This window comes from Athene cunicularia (assembly GCF_003259725.1).
Source record: "Athene cunicularia isolate RWA chromosome 5 unlocalized genomic scaffold, athCun1 chr5_part1, whole genome shotgun sequence".
Classification (NCBI taxonomy): domain Eukaryota; kingdom Metazoa; phylum Chordata; class Aves; order Strigiformes; family Strigidae; genus Athene; species Athene cunicularia.
In genome coordinates this window covers 11916150-11937766 of record NW_020799101.1, presented here as the reverse complement: position 1 = coordinate 11937766, position 21617 = coordinate 11916150, and the positions used below count along the sequence as shown (strand labels likewise).

General features: G+C 36.8%; 1 protein-coding gene across 7 annotated transcripts in view; it reads left to right on the top strand.

The window, feature by feature from the left end:
- The window catches only part of TRAF3 (TNF receptor associated factor 3), a 72633-nt gene that overhangs the window by 32208 nt on the left and 18808 nt on the right, over positions 1-21617 (top strand). For 4 of the 7 annotated variants that reach the window (XM_026849477.1, XM_026849474.1, XM_026849478.1 and 1 more), the window contains 7 exons: positions 5274-5531; positions 8547-8598; positions 10883-10987; positions 11894-12061; positions 16672-16752; positions 19410-19484; positions 21292-21384. In XM_026849477.1, coding sequence (XP_026705278.1) covers positions 5290-5531; positions 8547-8598; positions 10883-10987; positions 11894-12061; positions 16672-16752; positions 19410-19484; positions 21292-21384 — 816 coding nt within the window. In that variant the 5' untranslated portion in view covers positions 5274-5289. Of the gene's footprint in view, positions 1-3515; positions 3639-5273; positions 5532-8546; positions 8599-10882; positions 10988-11893; positions 12062-16671; positions 16753-19409; positions 19485-21291; positions 21385-21617 lie in introns of all 7 variants that reach the window. The other 3 variants (XM_026849476.1, XM_026849480.1, XM_026849479.1) reach the window with 3 other exon arrangements.

Below are 21617 nucleotides of genomic sequence, written 5' to 3'. Positions count from 1 at the left end.
GAGCAGGTGATCTTGGCTGTGTTGGATATTATTTTGTATTGACTGGTGAACTGATAGAGCACGCAGAGGTGGTAAGGATTGAGGCTGCGCTTTTATAGCCTCTTGTTTATGGAGACATTACATTAAGTTTCTGTTTCCTACATAGGTTTCATGAAAATGAGCAGCTATCTGTCCAGTTGGTTCCCAAGTGTTTTTGAGGGGCTGGGAGGAGAGACGGCACAATCACAAGCCTTATCTCTTTAAAAGCTGGACTAAAAAATGATACCCCATGCTACCAAAAAATTGACCTTGTTAGAATGAGACACTGAAGTTTGTGTGATTTTTACGCTTCTTACATAAGGATATATAAACTGTTTTTTGAAGAGGAAACGTTGAATTATCTTATTGTTCACTTTTCTGCTGTCCAGCTTTAGCTCCCTGTCCAACTTCAGGTTTCTTTTTCAGAGCTTAATTTAGATATTGTGCGTGCAGTGCTGTTCTGTTTGAGTAACCTCTGTTCTCAGTGCAAATTGTAATATGATTGAAAAGCTTTTCTGTCCCTAAGTAATAACCAAGTTAGATTGTGTCTTCTGTTATCCTCTTCTCTGGTAGTGCAACAAAAACATTTATTTCAGATAACTTCTTGACCTTTTTGGATTTTAAAACTTTGGCTAAAGCTTATTTGCTTTGTATTGACAAGATACTGAAACTGTCTTCATGCAGAGCTTGCTAGGTGCCGAATTGTGTGGTCCCTTTTGCAATCTTTTTTTTTGGGGGGGATATTTTAGATTACATAAGGGTTAATTTTTCTTCCCATTTTTCTTTAGATGCAAATTTATTTGAAGTTTTATAGAAGCTTTATTGTATTTCTATGTTGCAAATTGGTTTCATTCCCAAAGAGCAAATAAAAATATATGTGGTATAATACAGAACACTAATGCAGATTTCTAGAATGTTTGCCCTTAGTGGTGAGAACAGCGTCCCTGATTAAACAAGGAAAGAGCAAAATGCTTTTTGTTTGGTAACTCCTGTGCTTTCTAATTCTTGGAACATCTTTGACAGTAAATTCACTTTTGCTTCTAGTTTCTAATCCTCTGTACTCAGTTTGAGTTAAGTAACAACAAATTACTCTAACCTTTATTACAGTATATACAGCGTGTAATATTAACTGAGGTCCAGCCTCAGGTATATGAGTACCACTTGTATTGAACAAGGGTAGTGTCAAAAGTGGAGCTCAGTGAGACCTCTCAGGCTGGAGTGAGCAGTGTCACCCATCTGATGACCAGAACAATCTCTGCTTCTGTTACTCTGCCGAAGTGTGAATATAAGTTTATGCTGGCTACAGGAGAGGAGGCTGAAAGAATGTAATCTGACAGTGGACAGAACTGACCTTGGTGACCATGCTTATCTGTCCTGAAAGGTGACTGTCCAAGATTTAACAGTTTTAAAAGACATCTGAAAGTCATATTCTTTTATTGTGATAATTTTTTCCCAGGGATATGAAACCGTAGCTTAAGAAATAGCTGGTGGTGAATTAGGAGTTAAGATTTAGCTTGCTGAACAAAAACCAGAGATTTGACTTGATGGCAGCTTGCCATGCCTCTAGGAATCAGTAGCCTCCACCAGAATAAGCCTATCTTGAATGTTCTAGCCAGACTCCTCCCTCTCCCTGCTTTCTGGAAGTGTGTTATCTTCACTGTTGTAAGTACATAGTATCTTAGTGAGGTGTGACTTCAAAATTGCTTCTTGTTGGCAGTTTGAAACATGATTATGGGGATATAATCTGAGTCCTGCTGTTAAAGGTTCCTGAAAAGGAGAAGGAAGACATTGCAGATGACACCCTGTTGTGGTATGTAAACCATAATAGAAAGGTGTTTACAAAAGGGTGCCAGCTGAAATGTTTGTATTGCCTGCAATTGTGTTTGCCACTGATCCCATATACAGGTGTGAGAGTATGTAACTCGCATGCCTGAGGCCATAGCTCGTGCATACAGATTTGTGTGTGCAGTTTGATAGACATCACATCTCCCAATCCCCTTATTCAATGCAGCTCTTTCGTTGTAATAAGGTTCTGGTGTTCTTCTAAGCTCAGTTCTTTATTGTACTTTATTGCAGTACTTCATGAATGGCTTCTTATTATTGCTGCATAAGAAAATGCTGGCAGTTCAGAGTATGGTGGAAGAAAATTCCTCACCAAGCTGGTTACTCTGGTGCTGCACTTGTTTAGCTTTTCTGGTCTGACATACTTATTCATAAAACAGAAATATATAAGCTGAGACACACAAATCTGACTGTTAGGCATATTGTATAGTAAATTTTATTTATCAATGTGCTTTCTGGTTGTTTTCTGTGACAAGATATCCAATATATCAGTTCCAAAAGTGGAGTCCTATGGAGTCCTGTTCAACTTATTTTGGTATGAAAGCTCTCTTGCCAGCTGACAGTTCAGCTCCTGAGCGGTTTCGTATCTCTATGAAACTCTCACCTGCTGCTCATTTGGCATTCAGTACTCTTTCTTGGTTAAATCTTGAATATTCTCCTTCTCACCCCTGCCTGCTCCTTATGACTAATTATTCAGTTTTCATGAAGAAATAGTGCTATTGGAGGACTTCACATATCTAATCATCTTTAGCCTCTTTTTCTGTGGAAGAAACTTAATGGAGAAACAGACATTCATTAGTTGCGTTGAATGACTTACAAGTTCAGGAACTCGGTGCTCTCTTGACTTGCCTAGTCTCCTGTCAGCATCTTTTAGTGGCTTTTCTGTGGGTGAGAATCAGTCCATGCCTTGTTTTATTCAGACATTTTAAGGAAAATCACATTCCCTGTGTTGTTCTTACCAGTCACCATGCTTGAAGTTGGCTTTCAACTTCAGGAGTTGACAGAATGGTAGAGATCTGGAATACAATTTTAAAAAATCCCCCCAAACCAAATATTTATATGGGAAAAAGAGGCATTAGTGTCTATCAACAAATTATAAATCAGAGACCTGAAAACCTTTACAGGTTCCTAAACTACAAGCTCCCAGTGAAGCTATTCCCACACTTGCGCTTAAGAAGCAAATCCACAGATAGTTAAGTTTTACCAGTCCAGATGCTTCTGGAGTTGCATATTTTTTCCGCTCTTGCTCATCTCCTTTTCTCTTAACAACTGCAACAAAATGCCAGGTCCTAAGTTCCTGGCTGTGTTCCCCTTGTCCAGCCACAGATGTTCAGCAATGGAAGTCCTGCCTTGGGCAGTCTCTAAAGCCACACTACTTTCATCAACTGCTTTTCTCACTCATGGCACTTCTCTTAACCTCCTTGTCTCTCAGACTCTTGTTCTCAGCATCACATCTCATTTCTTGTGTGCTGGTTACGATCTTTTGAATTGCCTCCTCAGTGTCATCAGTATCTCTTTGTTTTCTTTTTTATGCTTGCTGTTGAAATTCTAGTTCAGGCTTTGCTTACTTCCCTGGTCTGAAATAATCTGAATTTCCTCATTAATGAGAAGTGCAAGTTACTTTCAGTTCAGCACTGATTTTTCTGTTTTTTCAGATATTGTTCTGCCAAGGCATTAGACTCTGCAGTCTTTGAAGAGTAGACAAGGAACAGGCATACATTAATTCACAGGCAGACATTAATTCAAATTATGGAGCAGAATTTATATTTCCCTTTCAGGTACTGTAGAAATTATTTTCTTTGGTTTCTGTTTGCTTTTGTTGGGTTTGTTTGGGTTTTTTTTCAGTGTTTTGAATAAGACCCAATCATAGGATTGATGTATAGAGTTAGGAGGATGGTTTCCTTGGGGGCTGTCTGTGTGTGGTGGAGATACAGAGAGGCTGTTTCCTGGGGAAAGGGGGAAATGAATTGGGGATTCTTTACTCAACACCTTTACCTTTGCTCAGCTGGTCTTGGTAAAGACATGAAATGGTAGCAGTGATGAGTTGCAATGATCATGTCCTTTGTTTCTAGAAATAACAGTTGGCATCAGGAATGAAAGAAATTTCCTTGTGTATTTAGTCTCCATGGAGAACTCTATACCAAAAGTATAGATGCAGAAATTATCTATGAGAAAATGCGTTTGATTACAATTACTTGTTTGGGGCTTATCGAGGGAAGATAAGAGATCACAAAAACCGTGTACAAGTAGGTTAGTGTATTTGGGATGTGGGGCATTTGACTCTCTTTGTGGTATTGGTGGCCATAGTTTTATAATTGAGAAGTGAAATGGGCCTTATTTCTTCATTTTGCTTCTTAAAGTTGAACTGTAACTGTAGCAATTGAGGCAACTGTAGAGCGATGGACTAGGTTTATATTTCAAGTGTCAGTTAACAGGGAGGGAGAATTGAAGTATGTCTTTCTCTTGTAAATAGCCAGAGGCATTTAAAGTCTCTTGTGTAAATAGGTGTTACATTTTCCAGTTGTGCTTTCTCCTTCATGTACTGAGGCTTTTTAAGACCACTTATACTTGTTTGACTACAAGATAAGCAAGGAAATTATTGAAAACAGGTTTTAAACTTTAACCTGTGGTATTCTTCCTCTGTTGCTCTGCTAATGCTTTGCATGCTGACCTAGAAGCATCATAGTCCAATTACAGGTACTGTGATTCATTTTTCAACTGCATTAATTATTTTCTCAGCTGCCTGTCAGTTTTGCTCAGTCCTGGTGAATTAAAGTGGCCATGTTATGTAGGCCTTTTTGCTCTGTCAGTTAGACTTTTATTATCTGTTCTCTTCACGTGGGGATGTATGATGAAAAGGTTTGAAAGTGTTTAATAAGTAAAAACCTGTTGTGTTGTTCTAAAACAGACTTAAAGCAGCATGTCTTACACTTTGCTATTGCATGGGATAGAAGAAGTTGGCTGTGCAGCTGCATAGACTGTGGATAGGACGCTGGTGGTTGTGTGCTTTTTACAGTAGCATCTGAGTAGTACTGTGTACAGTACAGTGCCAGTGGACCTTCTCCACCACACCCCTTGCTCCTTCCTCTATTGATACAACTTCAATATTAAGGACATTTTTTAGAGAGAAAGATAGGCAGAATGCAAGTTCTGTTCTTAGTGATGCTCGTAATTAATTAGCACTTTGCTTTCAGGAATAGGTTTTAATTTTTGACCCTCTAGAGCCTTTGAAAAATATAGAATATCTTACAGATTTACTATGCTTAATATACTTAGGCAGATATGTGTGTATTACGATCACCTGAAGTGTGCTTTCTGTTCTTATAAAGTCTTTCAGAGATGCTGTATTTGTTTTATCTAAATGGAAAAGGAAGTCTTAATTTCTCAGAAGTTTTCTCATTTTTGCTTCACAGAAACTTACCTTAGAGCATGGACACCAGTAAGAAGACAGAACCCCCTTTATCTGTAGAAATGGTACAACAAAGGGCCAATCCTGATCGCAGTCCTTCAGCATCGATTTATGTTCCAGAGCAAGGTGGCTACAAAGAGAAATTTGTAAATGCTGTGGAAGATAAGTATAAATGTGAAAAATGTCACCTCATCTTATGCAATCCTAAACAAACTGAATGTGGACACAGATTCTGTGAGACCTGCATGAATGCATTGCTAAGGTATGGGTTTTGTTGTGATAGAACACATTGATACCTTTAAATCTTGGGATCTGTTGAAAACAGCATGAACACCATTTTAGTTTTTAGAATACATTAAGCTAATACCCTGGCTCGAAGCAGCATTTCGCATGTTGCTTGCTTGATTATTTGTTATCTGTATCCTGGTGCAAACATTTGTGTTCTACTCTGGATCAGGGTGAGACAACTAAGCTTTCCATCAGTATTCTTGAAACAGTTGTTTAAGTGGTTTAATCCCATGTAGTGATGTGTTAAGTAAGAATTTAATTGCCTGTGGAGCATAGACTGAGTAGCTATTTCACATGACTGCTAGCATGGCTAGTTTAGTGTAGAATAAAATACTTAGTAAATTGTGGCTGTGCGAGGAAGTGAGCTGGCAGAGGCTCCTTAGAGTGATGTTACTGAACCTAGCTGTGAACGCATCCTTACAGTTGAGTGGTGGGACCCTTGGATAAATCTAACTGCTTGTGGAGCTTCCTTTCCACTTAACCCTTCTAGCTTTATGTCCTGAGGCTTGTATGTTCTCTGGATTCCAGGAGGGTCAGGAAGGCTGGCTTCTCTATTACTGAGATAGTTGGGCGAGAGTGCAAAGTGGGTGAGTGACTATTACAGACATAAAATGAATGCTAAGAGATGCAATCTTTCCCAGTCTAGGTAAGAATAAAAGTGTGATCATTCAAGGGGTATCTAGCTTTTAAGAAGTATCTGTGCATCAGTAAAAGTATATTTCTTTGCCTTCTCAACTTCGATGCCTTGCTACTGATGGTATTCAGTAGTGGGATTTCAAAACTTGGTCTAATGTTTGGAGACTGTTCTGCAAGCTTTAATCTCCTGGGGTAACTAAGCAGTCAGTACTTCCATTTACTACTGGGAAAGAAGAGATACAGAAGAGAATGAGTTTGCTGGATGTTTCACACTGGACTACTAACAGAGAGTGGATTTGACTTTGGAAGGTCTTGGTGATCTCCTGTTTACTTTTTGTGACCATGCTGACTTTAGGTGTTAGTTTATATTTCACTTGGAAGTACTGTAATCTCAGGTGGATATAAATCAAGACTACATACAGCATGGCAAAAGAGTTTGAAGAATATTACATTTACTCTGTCTCATGATAGAGTTAACCTCTGTAGTGGGTAAATACAAGGGCTCACTGATCCATTCCTGTAGGTTTTGTGCTATAGCACAGACAACAACACAAAAACCCCACCAACTTTTCTTTCAGTACACATTTTCAGGTGAGGTGTAGTTTGCATTTAAGAAGTGCAGTTACTTCCCCCTGAATATATGTTTTTGGAAGACTCTTACATGGTTAATAACAGTGACTGCAGAAAAGCAAACACCTGCCATGCTTGGATGTGTGCAGATCCTTAACAATCTAAGCAGTAACAATTTTGGCATTGATAGAATCTGTGCAGTTTTCCTTCCCTGCTGTGAGACATGCACATGTGCTTATTACAGTGCAGCTAGAATATGTGTAATTTTACCATCTTGACTTTCTAACCAGTCTGTTATTGAAAAGGACACATGGATAAGGCGGTCTACCACACTGCTCTTTCATTTGAGTTGTTTCACTATATTTAAGGGCTTCTTGCAAACAAATCCCTTTATAAAATTAAATTTACAGCTCCTTTTTTTTGAGAAATAAAAAGTGTGCCATAAAAGTGGAAGCAAAATAAGTTTACACTGTTTCTGTATTTGGCACAAAAATTTTTCATTCAGTGTTGATATGCTGCTGTGTGCACACACTGATTATATGCTAGCAGCTTCTGTTCCAGTGTTATCTGGGGACAAAGAATTGGAAGTCAGTGTAGATAACACATTAAAGATGTCTGCTCAATATGCAGCAGTAGTTTAAAAGAGCAAGTGGGATGCTTGAGTGAATTCGGTAAGAGCGAGGAAAGCATGACATTGTATTAAACACTATATGACCTCAAGTAGATTAGTTTCCTTCTTTTTTGTTTTTTACACTAAAGAAAAATATTATATATATTGAAGCTGCAAGATAGTTAAGATGCTCAGAATATGATGAGACACAGAATAGTCACTTCAAGGAGCAGGAGCCAGTGCATCTTACCCTTTGAAATAACCATCCTGATTATATAAGATAATCAAACTTACTCAGCCTTTTACATTGATTAGCACTGCTGCTGGCAGCCACAGCTTATGTCGCCTGTCAATGAGTTGCTTTCTGAAAGAATTTACCTAACTTCTACCTAGTGCTTTTCATCCATAGATGTTGGTGAGATCAGGGGAGGGAGATCAGTATGACTACCCCCATTTTACATGAGGAAAAGGAGCTAAGAAGTAACGAAGGGATTTACACTATGATACCTAGCAGGTCAGAGCCAGAAACAGCTGTAAGAACCCAGGTTTCCAACACTCCAGTTCAGTTTCTATTCACAGACTGCTCTGCTCCTCAACAAGCCTGTTGTCTAAGAGATCACAAGTTTGGTAATTAGATTACCAAAACAGCTACAGGGCAATAGTTCAGATAAAGTGGGGAGCAAGGATCTCTAACAGTTGCTAAAATCAGAACAAACTTGAAGGAGGTAGGCATAAATACTTTTTTACCCTAAAAGGATGACTAATTGACTGTCAGAGAAAGTGAAGTCTAATTAGGTGGTGTTTGAAAAAGGGCTGGATAATTGAAGAGACAATATTTTGCCTGTTTGCACAGATAGATTGAGAGGTGATGAAAATTGTGGGTCAGGCAGAGACTGTAAATCAGGAATGAATTTTGCTGCCTTGAAGAAAACTACTGCGCAGTTAGCTGGAGGCATTGTACTGGTCTTACTTCCTTGGGAATGCCAGATACTGCCCACTGAAAACTCAGTGATCAGATTTTTTGAAATAACATCATGTTATCTGATTATAATGAACTATATCCACTTTTAATGATTTTAGAATATACTGAATAATAATAACTGCCTCATAAATGGAAATTTTTGTACTTAAAAATTCAGATGAGTTAAAATAGTTTTTCTGTTTTCTCTCCAGTTCTTCTAGTCCAAAATGTACAGCGTGTCAAGAAAGCATAGTAAAAGATAAGGTATTGTTAAAACCATTTCTTATTCAAGGGTATTGAATTGTCTGGCTTACATAAGATGTGTTATTGCTTTGTGGTAATTATTTCATAAGTCTAATAAGCTACCTGAGGAAGACAGTTTTGTTACAAAACCTGAACCATGTATTTTATATAGGAAGACAGCTCATTTTTACTGTTAACCACATGGTAGAAAACAACATGTCAGCTTCATCCCTAATGGTCCAGCCAGGTGTCACATTTTGTTTTCATAGTTGTGAGCTGCAGCAACACATTGCAGTTATCCTCCCATCAGCCAAGAAGGTGATAAGAAATATTGCGTCTCTTGCAGATGCAGAGATGTGACAGGTCTAGGCAAATCATAATCCTGATTTGACTCCAGACCTGTGTCTACTGTTTCAGTAATCGGTTTTTACAGTGTGTTGTTCTGTGAACCACACTGGACCAGAACAGTGTGGAGTAACTGTAATAGATTCTTTTCATATGTATAAGGTATTTCACTGATACGCTCTTCACTGTTGGTTTTGGTTTTGTTTTTTTTTTTTTTTCCCAGGAAAACATTGTGTTACCTTTGAAAGGTTGAGGGTAGAGAGAATTCTTTTTGATTTAGTACATGGTTTATGCAGGTTTTACATTAGATTTTTCTGAAGTGTTCAGTAAATTCTTTGTGTCAGTAGTCCTTCCTGCCTAAATGAATACTTGTAATAGTAACTATTTCCAAAAAAGTTTAATCTTTCCTTGTCTTAGCTGAAAATAGTTCTCTGAACAGTGCTCACTGTAATTAAGCTTTGACATGGATTGGCTCTCCAGGAGCTCAGACCAATAATCATGCCTACTTTATTTGTCCCTTTAACTCTTGACGTTTTATCTCCCTATATATGTAAGTATGTACATTTGATATGAAACTTGAAATAGGAGGAAGACAAGACATGTGGTGCATATTAAATACATGTTAGACTACCTGTGCAAGTCAGTGATTTTCCTGAAACTGGAAACCCCTCTCTTCCCATAGAATGTTGATGTCCAGAATCACTGAAGAGCTTTTGACAGTCTTGGAAAAACTGTTTAAAAATTGTCATCTTACCTTAACTTCAGTCAGCAAAACTGTGCCTAACAACCCTGTGAATTATTTTGGGAAAAAATACTACAGTACTGACAATTGAATAGTCAAATGAGATTTGATTCATTAAACTTCACATATGCGTCTGAAAAATAAATAAAAATAAGTGACCTATGTCAGATGAGATCGTATGAGAATGGTTGCAGTGTTTCCTTCTTCACTGATACTGGGGATAGATTCATAGTCATTGTGTACAGATCTGATCATAATTCTTTGTTGTTGTTAACTGTTAGCATGGAGAACCATTGTGTAATTACAGTAGCCCTGCAATGTACACAGTATCACAGAACTCTGTTTGTCAGAGTAGTAGTTGTAGGTTGGGCTTGGTTCTTTGGCATTTCTTAATGACATGAAAGCAAATACAAAATAGCTAGAAGTTTTTATCTCTTTGTTTTGAACTTCAGAAGGGTAGTAATGGCCTTCAGTACTTATCTCCAGTTCCTGCCCTTAGCAATGGAGCTTCTTCAGAGTGCAGTTATGTTATCTCTTTATCTTTTATGGGGTATCACCCATGAAAAGTGAAAGATCCAAACCTTGAGCTATTTCTGACTTCTTGCAGTTCTATTATAGGCAAAAAATGCTGGAAAGGTTTATAAACATTGAAACAGAGATACAGTTAAAACTTGCTTATCTGTGAAACAATAAACCCCTAGTCTAAGACCTTAGAAAATGTCTTGTAATTATATATTATCACTGAAGTGCAAGTAGGGGTTCCGACTAACCAGTGTAGTCATTGTGAGACTGTCTTCCATGAAATCCTTCCTCTGTGAACCACTGTGCTTTGTCTCTTTTTAATCTTATGGTATTGTGCCTAATATACTGGCTTCCTAAACAACATAGCGAGTTCTGGATTATGCAGGCCTATTATTGTCAAGCAAGTAGCAAAAAATTTAGTCATTTTTTGTGCCTTTCCTTTTAATTGTATTTATAGTAAAAGTGAAACAATAGTAGAGCATGTGTCCAAATACTCTCTTTAACTGGGCTGCTTCATAGTGAAGGAATCTGCGATGCGCACATTCAAGAAAATTTGAATGGTAGCATTTTATATGGGCACATGAAGCTAGAATTAAATGACACTGATGTAGCCAAATTGCATGGCTTCTACTTTCTTTGAAATTGCATAGTCTTGAATGGATTTAAATTCCTAAAATTGAATGATTTTTTTTTTAGGTATTTAAAGATAACTGTTGCAGGAGAGAACTACTTGCCCTTCAAATATATTGCAGAAATGAAAACAAGGGCTGTAAAGAACAACTATCTTTGGGTCAGTTACTGGTAAGTAATCTAACATAGTCATAGACTTCCTTTTGAGTTAAAGAATGAGAAGAAATCTTGCAAATTAAAACCCTAGTCCATTTCTTCACTTGCTCATATTAGTGGTTAGTCTGTTTCATAAATGTTGGAATAGAGCTAAACTGTTTTGAAACTCACTTCTTTGGTGAGCATTTAACGACTTGCAGTTAATAATGATGAGATCTGTGACATTAAAGCTCGGAAATGCAAATGCATGAAGCAGTTGAGAACTGGAGGCTGAACTGAAATTGAGAAAAATCTTTATGTGTACTTCACAAGTGTGACAAATCTTAATTCCTTTTTGGTGTGTTTTTGTTCTCACCAGTCTTTATCCTCTCACATAAGTGGTCATTTATGTGTGGAGTTAAACCTTTGGCTTCCCCAGACTTGTACAAAATTGTAGCTTTACTTCGTGAAGGTGTAACATAGCAGTAATCCAGTAATTTAACAGTTGTAAGGTATGGCTACACAGTAGTGCGCAGCGGGATGTGTTAGGTACTTGCTTTGAATGAACAAGTACAGGTACTTAAAAAACTTAAAGCAGCATCTGTGTTTCTGTGGAATAATATACCTTGAAAAAGAATGCTTACCGATTGTGTAAATAGCCTGCACCGAATTTTGGACTGTTAGAATGCTTTTAGTGTAAAAGTAGGTTGTGTACATCTGTCTATATAGTACAGTTAAATCTGCTGTCTAGGTAAAGGGAATGTAAGGTCAGTAACGTATTCCTGAGTAGATTTTTTTTAGTGTTTGCTCTTGCACAGTATAGTGCATAAAACAACTTTGCTTACTTTGGTTCTGAAGCTGCTTAATGCGGGATGTCTTCAAAGGATAGAAGACATGCACAAAACTTAGTTGGCTTGACTATTTTTTCTTTTAATCTTTCAGATGCATTTGAGAACTGATTGTCAGTTTGAAGAACTCTCATGTCCTCGTGCTGATTGCAAAGAAAAAATACTGAGAAAAGATTTGCCAGATCATGTAGAGAAGACCTGTAAATACCGGGAGACAACCTGTAAATACTGTAAAAGCCAAGTCCCAATGATTATGTTGCAGGTGCAGTATTTTCTTATGTATATAGAACAAGATTCCATATATTAATGTGGAATAATAACTCTTGTTCTTCTGTGGAACTGCCAATAGAGCCTTGGCCTCTCAGCCATAATTAACAAGTCAGAAAAGAAAACAGGCTAACTTTCAAAACACCTTTTGGGGTTTTTTTTCTGCAAAAATACCAGTTACTTTGACTGGGAAACACTTATCTTTTTCTGCTGTTTAGATACTGCATTTTAGAAAAATTCAGATCCACTGCATAACATTGATACTAAAGGGATTTTTGCTTTGCTTTTTTATTTTTCTTAAATTGATACAATAAATGCAACTACCATGATAACAATTAAATATTGTGCTGGAACAACATAAGCATAGCAATTGACTGAAGAAATAATATCGTTCTATATAATCCTTCTTGGTTACTGTGTGATCTGTTATCAGAGGAAAGGAGGAAATAATGTAAAAACAAATTGTGTCTTGGCATAACCAGCAATGGTACATGACAGGCCTCTACAGAGTTACTGCTGGTTTTGGCATATGAGTAGGTTGTCTGATAAGCAGCGTGTTGTGAGTGAGAAGTACAGAGCAGAGGTTGCGAAAGTCATACTTATTTTACACATAGAATTATAACTTGTCTGTGTTTGCATTATTTCTCATTGAACTGTATTATGCTAAATCTCTGTTGTAACATTTTTAAAAAAAATTCTGTTTACGTAGTTTCCATAGTCTGACAGTCTTGGATTTCAGATCTTAGTATAGTAGGAGTGGTGAGAATTTAATTTTCATTTGTGTTCATATGTATTGTTTGTTAGGTGAAGTCTCACAATGATGACAAGCATTTTTTGGTCAGAGATGTTGTTACAAAAAGACATAGGTAGAATCTCACCAAGTTTTGGTTTAGATCTGGCTTTCAGTTACTTGAGAGTATACTAGCGAGGGCTGGTACTTTATTAATTGTGCATTACCTAGCATAAGGTGGCTGAGAGATGAAATTAACCCAGAGAAAATGAAGTTTACACTGTGTTTATTCTTGCACATTCTGATTTAGAGTTGAAACTGTTTAGTTAGATTTTGGGTGCTGTTCTCCCATAATTTTCTTTAGGCTGTTAATTGATGTGAGGCAGAGAGTGATATTAAAAAATGTGTTGTCTTAACATCCAAAATCAGTGAATATTAAATGCCTTTTTGTACAATCTGGATTTCCATATCTAAGCAACATGCTCATAAGTTCCTTGTAGTCAGTTTCTTTTTATAGGAGCAATGTAGCTAAATTTCTGAGAGTCTGAAATCATCCTTAGGCTTTGAAGAACATTGAACTCTGTTTTAGTTTAAGAGCTTTCTCTTTTGTCAGATGTTGATGGATATAACATTTATGAACTCTTTGAAGTAGCAGTAGCTTTCAAGATACTCAGAAGCTGGGACAAATTTTAGTCTACCAGATTTTTAATTCACAGGAAAACCTATTTTAGACATTCATGTTGGAAACAAGAATAGCATATTACTCTGAAGTACAGAAGAGTGTTTGTAAATAAAGTAATTGTTCTCCAAAATCTCAAGTGTTCCTTAAGAGTTAGTAAGTTTAAGAGCTTATTGAGAGCACCGAAGTAGTTTGTTAAAATGTAGTTTTATGTTGAGATGTCACTATTGATTGTATTAACGTTGGTGCCACTGTTCACCTCTCCTTAAAAGTTCTAAAAAATTCTATATTTGTAAATCAGAACATTTCCAAGCAGTGTTACATGTTCTCATGTTATCATTGGCTTATGTTTCAGTACATAGCAAAAGGACAGCTTTGCTTCCATACTGCTTTAAGGGTGCAGAAAGCTCTGCAACTAGATTAGACTACTATTTTTAATTTTTTTTTCGCTAGATCTTTAAAAGTTCAGTGATTATAGAAATGCAGATGGTTTTATTTATTGTGGCCTGCTAAAATGTTATCTCATCAGAAACTTAATTAGACTGTACATTTGAATGAGAGGCTCTTTTTGACTCTTATTTGAGTTTTGGCACCCAGAGCTTGGGTTCATCTCTAGCTTCTGTAGCCTAAAATTTTCTCTAAGGCAATAATGACTGAAGCAGGCCTCAGTGACATGAACTGAAAATGGAGATAGAGGGAGCATACCGAGAAAAAAGGTATGCAAATGGAAACAAAAATAATTTTACCGGATTATGTATGGTTCATGTCTTCATAGAATCCCATGACCTGTGGGGTAGGAAATCCCCGTTGTTGGAGACAGACTCTTTAGTTAATAATGTTAGTACACATTTTTTTTTAGATTGCATTTGTCATGCCTGCACTGTCACTATGTGAGTTAATTTATTTTCTTTTGTTTAAACAGTCTAAAAAGTTGGTGGGTTTTTGTCACAAAGCTACCTTTTCCATCTTAATAACTTCTGCCAGATGAAGATGGTACATTTTTAGAACAGAAATTAGCAGCTTGAAATGCTTCTGAATTATTATATTTTTCTCTGGATAGTCCACAAAACTACTTTCAAGTGCCTCTCCTATGAAGTTATTGCTTGAGCAGTAGTAATACGATGCAGATCTGGAAGGACAGCACTACTTAGTGCCTAGGCTTTTCACTGCCACCCTGGCTGCAAAAAGGCCGTCCCAGGCAGACTGTGCCACAGCACTTTGGACTCTGCTCAGTGGTTTGAAATACAACAAAGCTGATTGGGACGGCCACTGGGGAAGACATGAGACACTGTCATCTTTCTCCCTTGTCACTGCTCTGGAACATGTTCCTAATGTGGCACTGACTTCTCTTGGGAGCCATATCAATGTCCTGCCTTCCCCCCATCTGTGCCAGGTGCCTTGTGTGTGGTGTAACCCAGGTTTTATGCTGCTTTTGGTTTTGTGTACTTGACTTTGTGAATTTAACTGATGGGTAGGAAGAGGATTCTGCCACTGGAATGGAATTACTCTGGTATATCCTGAAGTCACTGGAAAGACTCCCTTTGGTTTCAGTGGGTGGGCTGTGGCACATGGAGTGAGGAGGAGAACTAGAGAGAGGGCTGAGGAGGAGTTGCACATTGCCTTTTTATCATGAACCAAGAGCCAGTGTCATAGCCTTTGCCAGGTAGTTTGGGTAGGTTAGAGAAGAGAGTAAGGGTATTACAATTAGGGAATGAATGTTAGAAAGTAGTATTATTTTTTCTAGTTTTTTTGTTGATAAACCATTAAAGAAGTTTGTAGGTCTCCCAAGGGTGTGTAGTAGTGTGTGATGTCTCTTCAACATGATTACAGATGTCTTCAGAATGAGGGAGGCTCAGTTCCTGAGTCTGAGCAGAGATGGTCCTCCAGGCCATTGCTTATCAGAAGGGTACTGCAGTCACCCTGACAGAGGTGACTCCGAGGAGAGGTGGTGTCAGTGTGTTAGCATTGCTCCTGGTTGGGTATCCATGTCCTGCTGGGGAGGGACTGGAGCTAGCTCCTCACCTGTATATTTTGGGAAGCTGTCCCAGCTCTCTGCCTGAGGAGCAGCTTAGGCTTCCTTGCTTCTGTTGCTGTAACTGTCTACATGTCCTACACCAAGTGAACTCATGCAAGTAAGAAGCATGGCAGGGTAGACTTGCTTCAGAGCAGCATACCGATGAGCTATTTTTAAAAGTGAGGAGGTATACATGTTCAAATATTGGCAGATTTATGACAGAGTTCTGAACCAAGGCCTTTCACATCTGGGAGCTTGGGTCTCCTTTACATCTTGGATTTGTTTCAAAAAGTAGACATCATTACTGTGCAAAAAGGGCATGCTATTTGTTCTTCCTTTTTGAACAGGTTTATAAATCTAGACCTTTGTTTCCTTTGCTTTGTTTCCTTCTGGTACTTAAGAAGTGTGTTTTAAGTTGAATGAGACATGTCACTTGACATGAAATTAATTTTTTTTTCCCACGTTTTTGATTTTGTTGAGAAAAACTGAGAAGAAATATAAATTCCATTAGTTAGGGTCTAATTTTCTTCCTTACCTATAGTGATATGGTTTGACAGCTATATTGTAGTCTGTTAGATCTAGGTTCAGATCAAAATGCTTGCCCAGCATTGTGATAGAATTTCAACATTTCTTTGAACTATGGGTGTATAACAGTGAGACAGTATCAAATGCTGGGGAATCATAATTAGAAAATAATTGGAAGGGAGGTAGAAATTCCATGCATAGGAAAGAGAGATTCTTTGAACGTGGGCAATGTACGCTTCTGAAGAGCTTTTCCATGCACTCTATCTCCTTACTAAAAAGGACATTTGCAGTGGTTCTGATCACTCTTAAAGATGCACATTTTTGTGAATAATTCTTGGGAAGAACATTTTCCTTTTATTATTGTTTCATTGCTCTAAGTAAACAGAATAAAATGGGAAACAAATAGATTTACTCTGTGTGGGAAAACACAAGAAAACCCTTACTTTTGCCTCACAATATCGACACATCTATTCAAAGTGTAAACTGATGTTTGAGCAGTTGTAGTTCTGTAACTCTGCACAATTGGGATAAACATTGAAAAAAAAAATCTTGTGGGTTGGGTTTTTTTTTAAATTATTGTAGGATGCTGTTCTTTGCAGGTAAGTCTAATTTCAGAGTAAGAGTTGATTTGTGGTTTGTTTGCTTTTTCCTTTTTAGAAACATGAAGATACAGACTGCCCGTGTGTCATGGTTTCATGTCCTCATAAATGTAGTGTTAAAACACTCATGAGGAGCGAGGTAAGAAGTCATGCCCAGTGTTGTGCTGAAAAATTAAATGATTTTTTCATAAGATCTCGCAAGAATTTTGCCAGAAGCCATTTTCTTATTAAAATGTGAGATCTAAAGAAAAGCTTTTTCTACCACACAGTTAAGTGTGATAACGCTCAAATATTTTTAATGATTTCTTGAAAAACTATTTAAAAATAAATAATTTTGTAGTTTTGTGTCATTATTACACTTGGCTTGCCCAAGATTATTAGCGCATGTCTTTCCTGCTTTCATTTTTACTAGCTCTTCCCCTGCCCTTCCCCCATTTGAAGAATCTGTTGAGCACAAAAGAGCAGCATCTTGGGGTAGTTAGCTTACATTAAAATGAAAAGGTGTTAAAATTTTAGTGCACATTAACAAGAGTTAAAGACTAGAAAAATCATAGAAATGTGTAGAATCATTCAATTGAAAAACTTAAATTATGATTAAATCTGGGAAAAAATAGTAACTGATACTTAAAGGATTAGTGTAAGGTACAGGGTAATATGAGTACAACATTCCAACAGCCAAATGCAACAGTGCATTAAAACTTCTCTTAATGTATAAAAGCTTGCAGTAATATATAGACCAGATTAAACAAAAAAATAAAACCTTTCTTGTTTGGACAGATCCATGTTCTTGTACATTAAAAGATCTAAGTAGCATCTGTCAAAGTTGATGTGCGTATTTTTTCCTAAAAATATAACTTACCAAGTATGGGGAAGAGCTTATTTAAGTCTTCAGCACTCCATAAGCCTCACTTAAGGAAAGTAAAGTTTTTGATCTGAGGATGTTTTTTTTCTCTTCTCACGGGTACTTATTTCCTGAGTTGGATTTGTACTATTTTTCAGTTACAGTTGTAAATTATCAATCATGTCATAGTGCACAAGGTACATAAGACACCTGCCAAACACAGGGGCAGTCTTTTCCCCCAGTAATGAAATATAAAATATGCGAGACACCGTACCTATTAGGAGAAATTGAGCTGCTAAGAAAAGAGAATGTATGTATACTGAGCTAATTCTATCAGTGCTTACTTCTGAGTTTAGACCCTGATTCTGGAGCATTTAGGCGTATTTTGAAATCTTGACTTTGAGCAGAGGTGTATCTGAGTGCTAATAAGAATTGACCCATTGAAGCTTGGGTTGTTACACATGTAGTCAGAATTAGGTTCAGAAAGCATTGGTCATCTTGCCCTGCATCATCTGTTGCTGTATGTTGCTTAATTTTTTTTCTAATACTGTGAAAATGTATATATTACTTAGCTGCATGGTTAGGGACAAGTCTAATGCAAAAAATGGGAAAATGCCTGCCTAACAGTTTGAGAAAATTCTGTAGTGTACAAGTGAATATCTTACTGTAGAATAAAAGGCAATTTTTCATGTTTAATTCATAACTCTTTGGCAGACTCTAGTTTTGAGAAGTTGAAAATGTGGCATTCTTGTAAAGCCTGTTAAACCACATGTCTCTTTCTTATTTGGTCTTATTTTTTTTTCTGAACCACTTGTCTTTTGAAACTATATTTTGAATTTCTACGGATAGTGTTTAGAACATAATAGGTATCTGTCAGAGATGAGTGACCGCTTGCATTTCAGTACCAGATTTTAAAGACTGTCCTATCTGTCCCAGAGCTACACATTCAAAGCAGCATTGGTTCACCACTTCTTTCCATGGAGGTGGATAAGCTGAGTCATGGGGGGCTTATGGTGTGGGAATTCCAAGTGGCACTGAAATCCGAAAGAGTGATGCCAACTGAGGAGCTAGGCTCTGGCTCCTGTCTGCTTTGTGGGAAATACAAACTGCAGATCCTGTTTTTGAAGAGAGTGTTTGTTGCAATACCGTTTCCAAAAACGGCTCTTTGCTCCAGCTTTTAGGCAGTTTGCATCCGGCTGCTGCCCTCAGTGCTGCAATGGCTGCTGTCTGTATATACGTATATGCTTCTGTGAATTGGTTTATTTTTAAATGAAAAGTGGTCTGTGCTCTTAATAATCCAAGATATTGGAATAAATCTCAATCTGTGAAAAATGCAGGCATTTTACTACTCAGTTTTAATCCTGTGTACTGCATTTTTTTTAACGTTACTTAACTGTACCTATTCTAAAACTCTTTGTCTGTTTCATGCAGTACTTGTTTAAGTCTTTGTGTAATTTAACCATAAAATTTAGGCATGGAGAATTGCATGTTATGTTTTGAAAAATTGGTTCCTCATGAAATTAGGATTAGAAAAAAATGCACTTTACTACAGTGAAACTGATCTTAAGACTTACTCGGAACACCAGTAAAAATCACTTGTTGAGCAATGATTAGTCATTCACTAAAGTCAAATGAAATCATATAAATAATTGTAGAGTGTGTTCTCTTTTTTTGCTTTTTTTTAAAATTGGGTTGCCTATGGAAATAGTCTTTAGTAGAAGTTTCACTGTATATTAAATGTATCACACTGTAAACTGTATTGGCATGTGTGTGTGGTTTACATATGTGTATATATAGTATTCGCACTTTAGGTCAGACTGGAGAAAATATACACACGTGTATTGTATGTTCTGCAAATGGCACACGATACAAACCTAATAACCTGTGCCCTTTATGTTGTGAGCATTATCATGCAAACGTCTTTTGCCAAAACTCACATTTTTTTCCTATTGCAGTTGAATGCACATTTGTCAGAATGTATTAATGCCCCAAGTACCTGTAGTTTTAAGCGTTATGGCTGCACTTTTCAGGTCAGTATATAACAATTATACTTCCCAATTGATGAAAGTCTGCAAATAGAACCTAACTCTTTGACGTGAAAGTTCTGGACTTCTCTAGTCTCGGTTAAGAAAAAGTCATCCAGTTGCACCAAGTGATTATGCAGCAGATGTTTGGTTTTGCATTTTAAAAATAAACAGTATAAAAAGCCCACACATTCCTGCAGTGGTTTGGGAGTTCAGTTATTAGGTACATCTTGTTGAGATAGGAAGATGATACATTTGAAGAACTTTTTAACTTAGAACAAGAGGAAAGTCACTTTTGTTCTTCAGAAAATAGACTAGTAACTTCAGTTGTTCCTATGAAAGTGCTTATTTTCTTGAGCTAAGTATGTTTATATTTTCTCTCATTTGTGTGTTTGAATATTTTTATTAAGGTTAAACATAGGTTAGTGCACTTAAAACATGTATTTTTATGTGCATTCATATGTCTCTGTGCACATAAGTGTATAATCAAAGCACAGCATGAAATTTATCTTTAAAAAAAGTTTTAGATTTTAATCCTGGCAATCCCTGCAATATTTTAAAAAATAAAAAAGAGCTAAATCTCAGAGTTTAGATTCAGTAGCATTATTCCAGTCTCTTCCAATATTCTACTTACCTTACCATATATCTTGGGGAATTTGGATGCTTATATAACGAAGAGATTAGTCAGGAAATTTCAGAAACTGCTGACAGGAAAAATTTGAGTTTATCAGATAGTGTGATTCATTTGTTAGCTCACGATAACTTAGAGACAAGAACTGTAAGCAGTAACACTTCTCAATAAACTACTTCCTGCAGGTATTTCCAGGTTCTTAAGTAATGAGCATTCATCATTTTAAGTGTTAACAGTAATGCTCTTAGTGGTAGAACCGATCAGTGCTGTAACCCTGCCCACTGTTATGTCGTATGTATTGCCATTCATTTTATGTATGTATATGTGTGCATATATGTACATATATCCACATATATATTTTTAGTATTTTATATAGAGTACATAACTTGAGGATCATTGAAACCCTTTCAGTTGCTTTGCAGCTTATCTACCATTAAAGCTAATATACTCTGCATTGCAAAACACTTACTGAAGTAGGTGTAATGCAGCACAATACAAATAAAGTAAGTAATATGGTCTGCATCTTATGTACTCTGTATATGATCTATGTGTGTTCTGTAAACTTTATATATAGTGGTTATTTGTAACAGCATTTATAGGTTGTGCAGAGGCAGCATATCTGAATATCATAGAGCAATCATGGTAACATCTTAAGATGTCAAACTAGGCATTGTAATATCTCTAAAAGTAGTTGATAAAGCTGGCAGTTTTCAGTGATGATAAATTTATCCTAAATATTTGTCTTTAATACTCAACTGAGGGAAAAATTTACTGCTTATGAAGCTGTTCATGAAACACAGCAGAAGTTTTAAATTATGGTTTGGAGAATTGGACATTTTAGGTTTTGTATGACTCAAGAGTTTTATTGTGCTTTATTTAGTGTAAAGCTACACAAAAGACTCTAAAATACAATTCATTTTGTAAATCTTGTTCATCTTTATTGTCTCTGACGTATCAAGCATACTGGATGGAGATATATGGCAGTTGTATAAAACACTTGCTATATTAAATGTATTCTTGACTTTTGTAAATTCCCAAATAGATTTCCCTTCTCTACAGTTCTGCAACATGCATCCGTGAACCAAAATATGTAGTGTTGGTTCGATGTCTTGATATACTCTTTCTTTATAGGTTTAAAAGAAGTGGAATTGGCTAAAATGTATAAATTCTTTGTTGTCACAGGGAACAAACCAACAAATTAAAGCACATGAAGCCAGCTCAGCAGTGCAGCATGTTAACTTATTGAAAGAGTGGAGCAATGCTCTAGAAAATAAGGTATATCTTCTACTCACTTCTAATTTTCATTGATTTCTTTAAATCATATAAAAGTACTGGAAGAAGCGCTTTTTTCTGTTTTACAGCTGTTCATCAGTACAGCTAAAGCACTAGTAAGCTCCAAAAGCAATGAAGCCGTTTTAGCATATCTGGTACCTTTGTTATAATAAAATGCTGTGAGAAACTTGGCTTCACAACTCCATATACAATTTTCCTCGTTGGTAACTTAATTA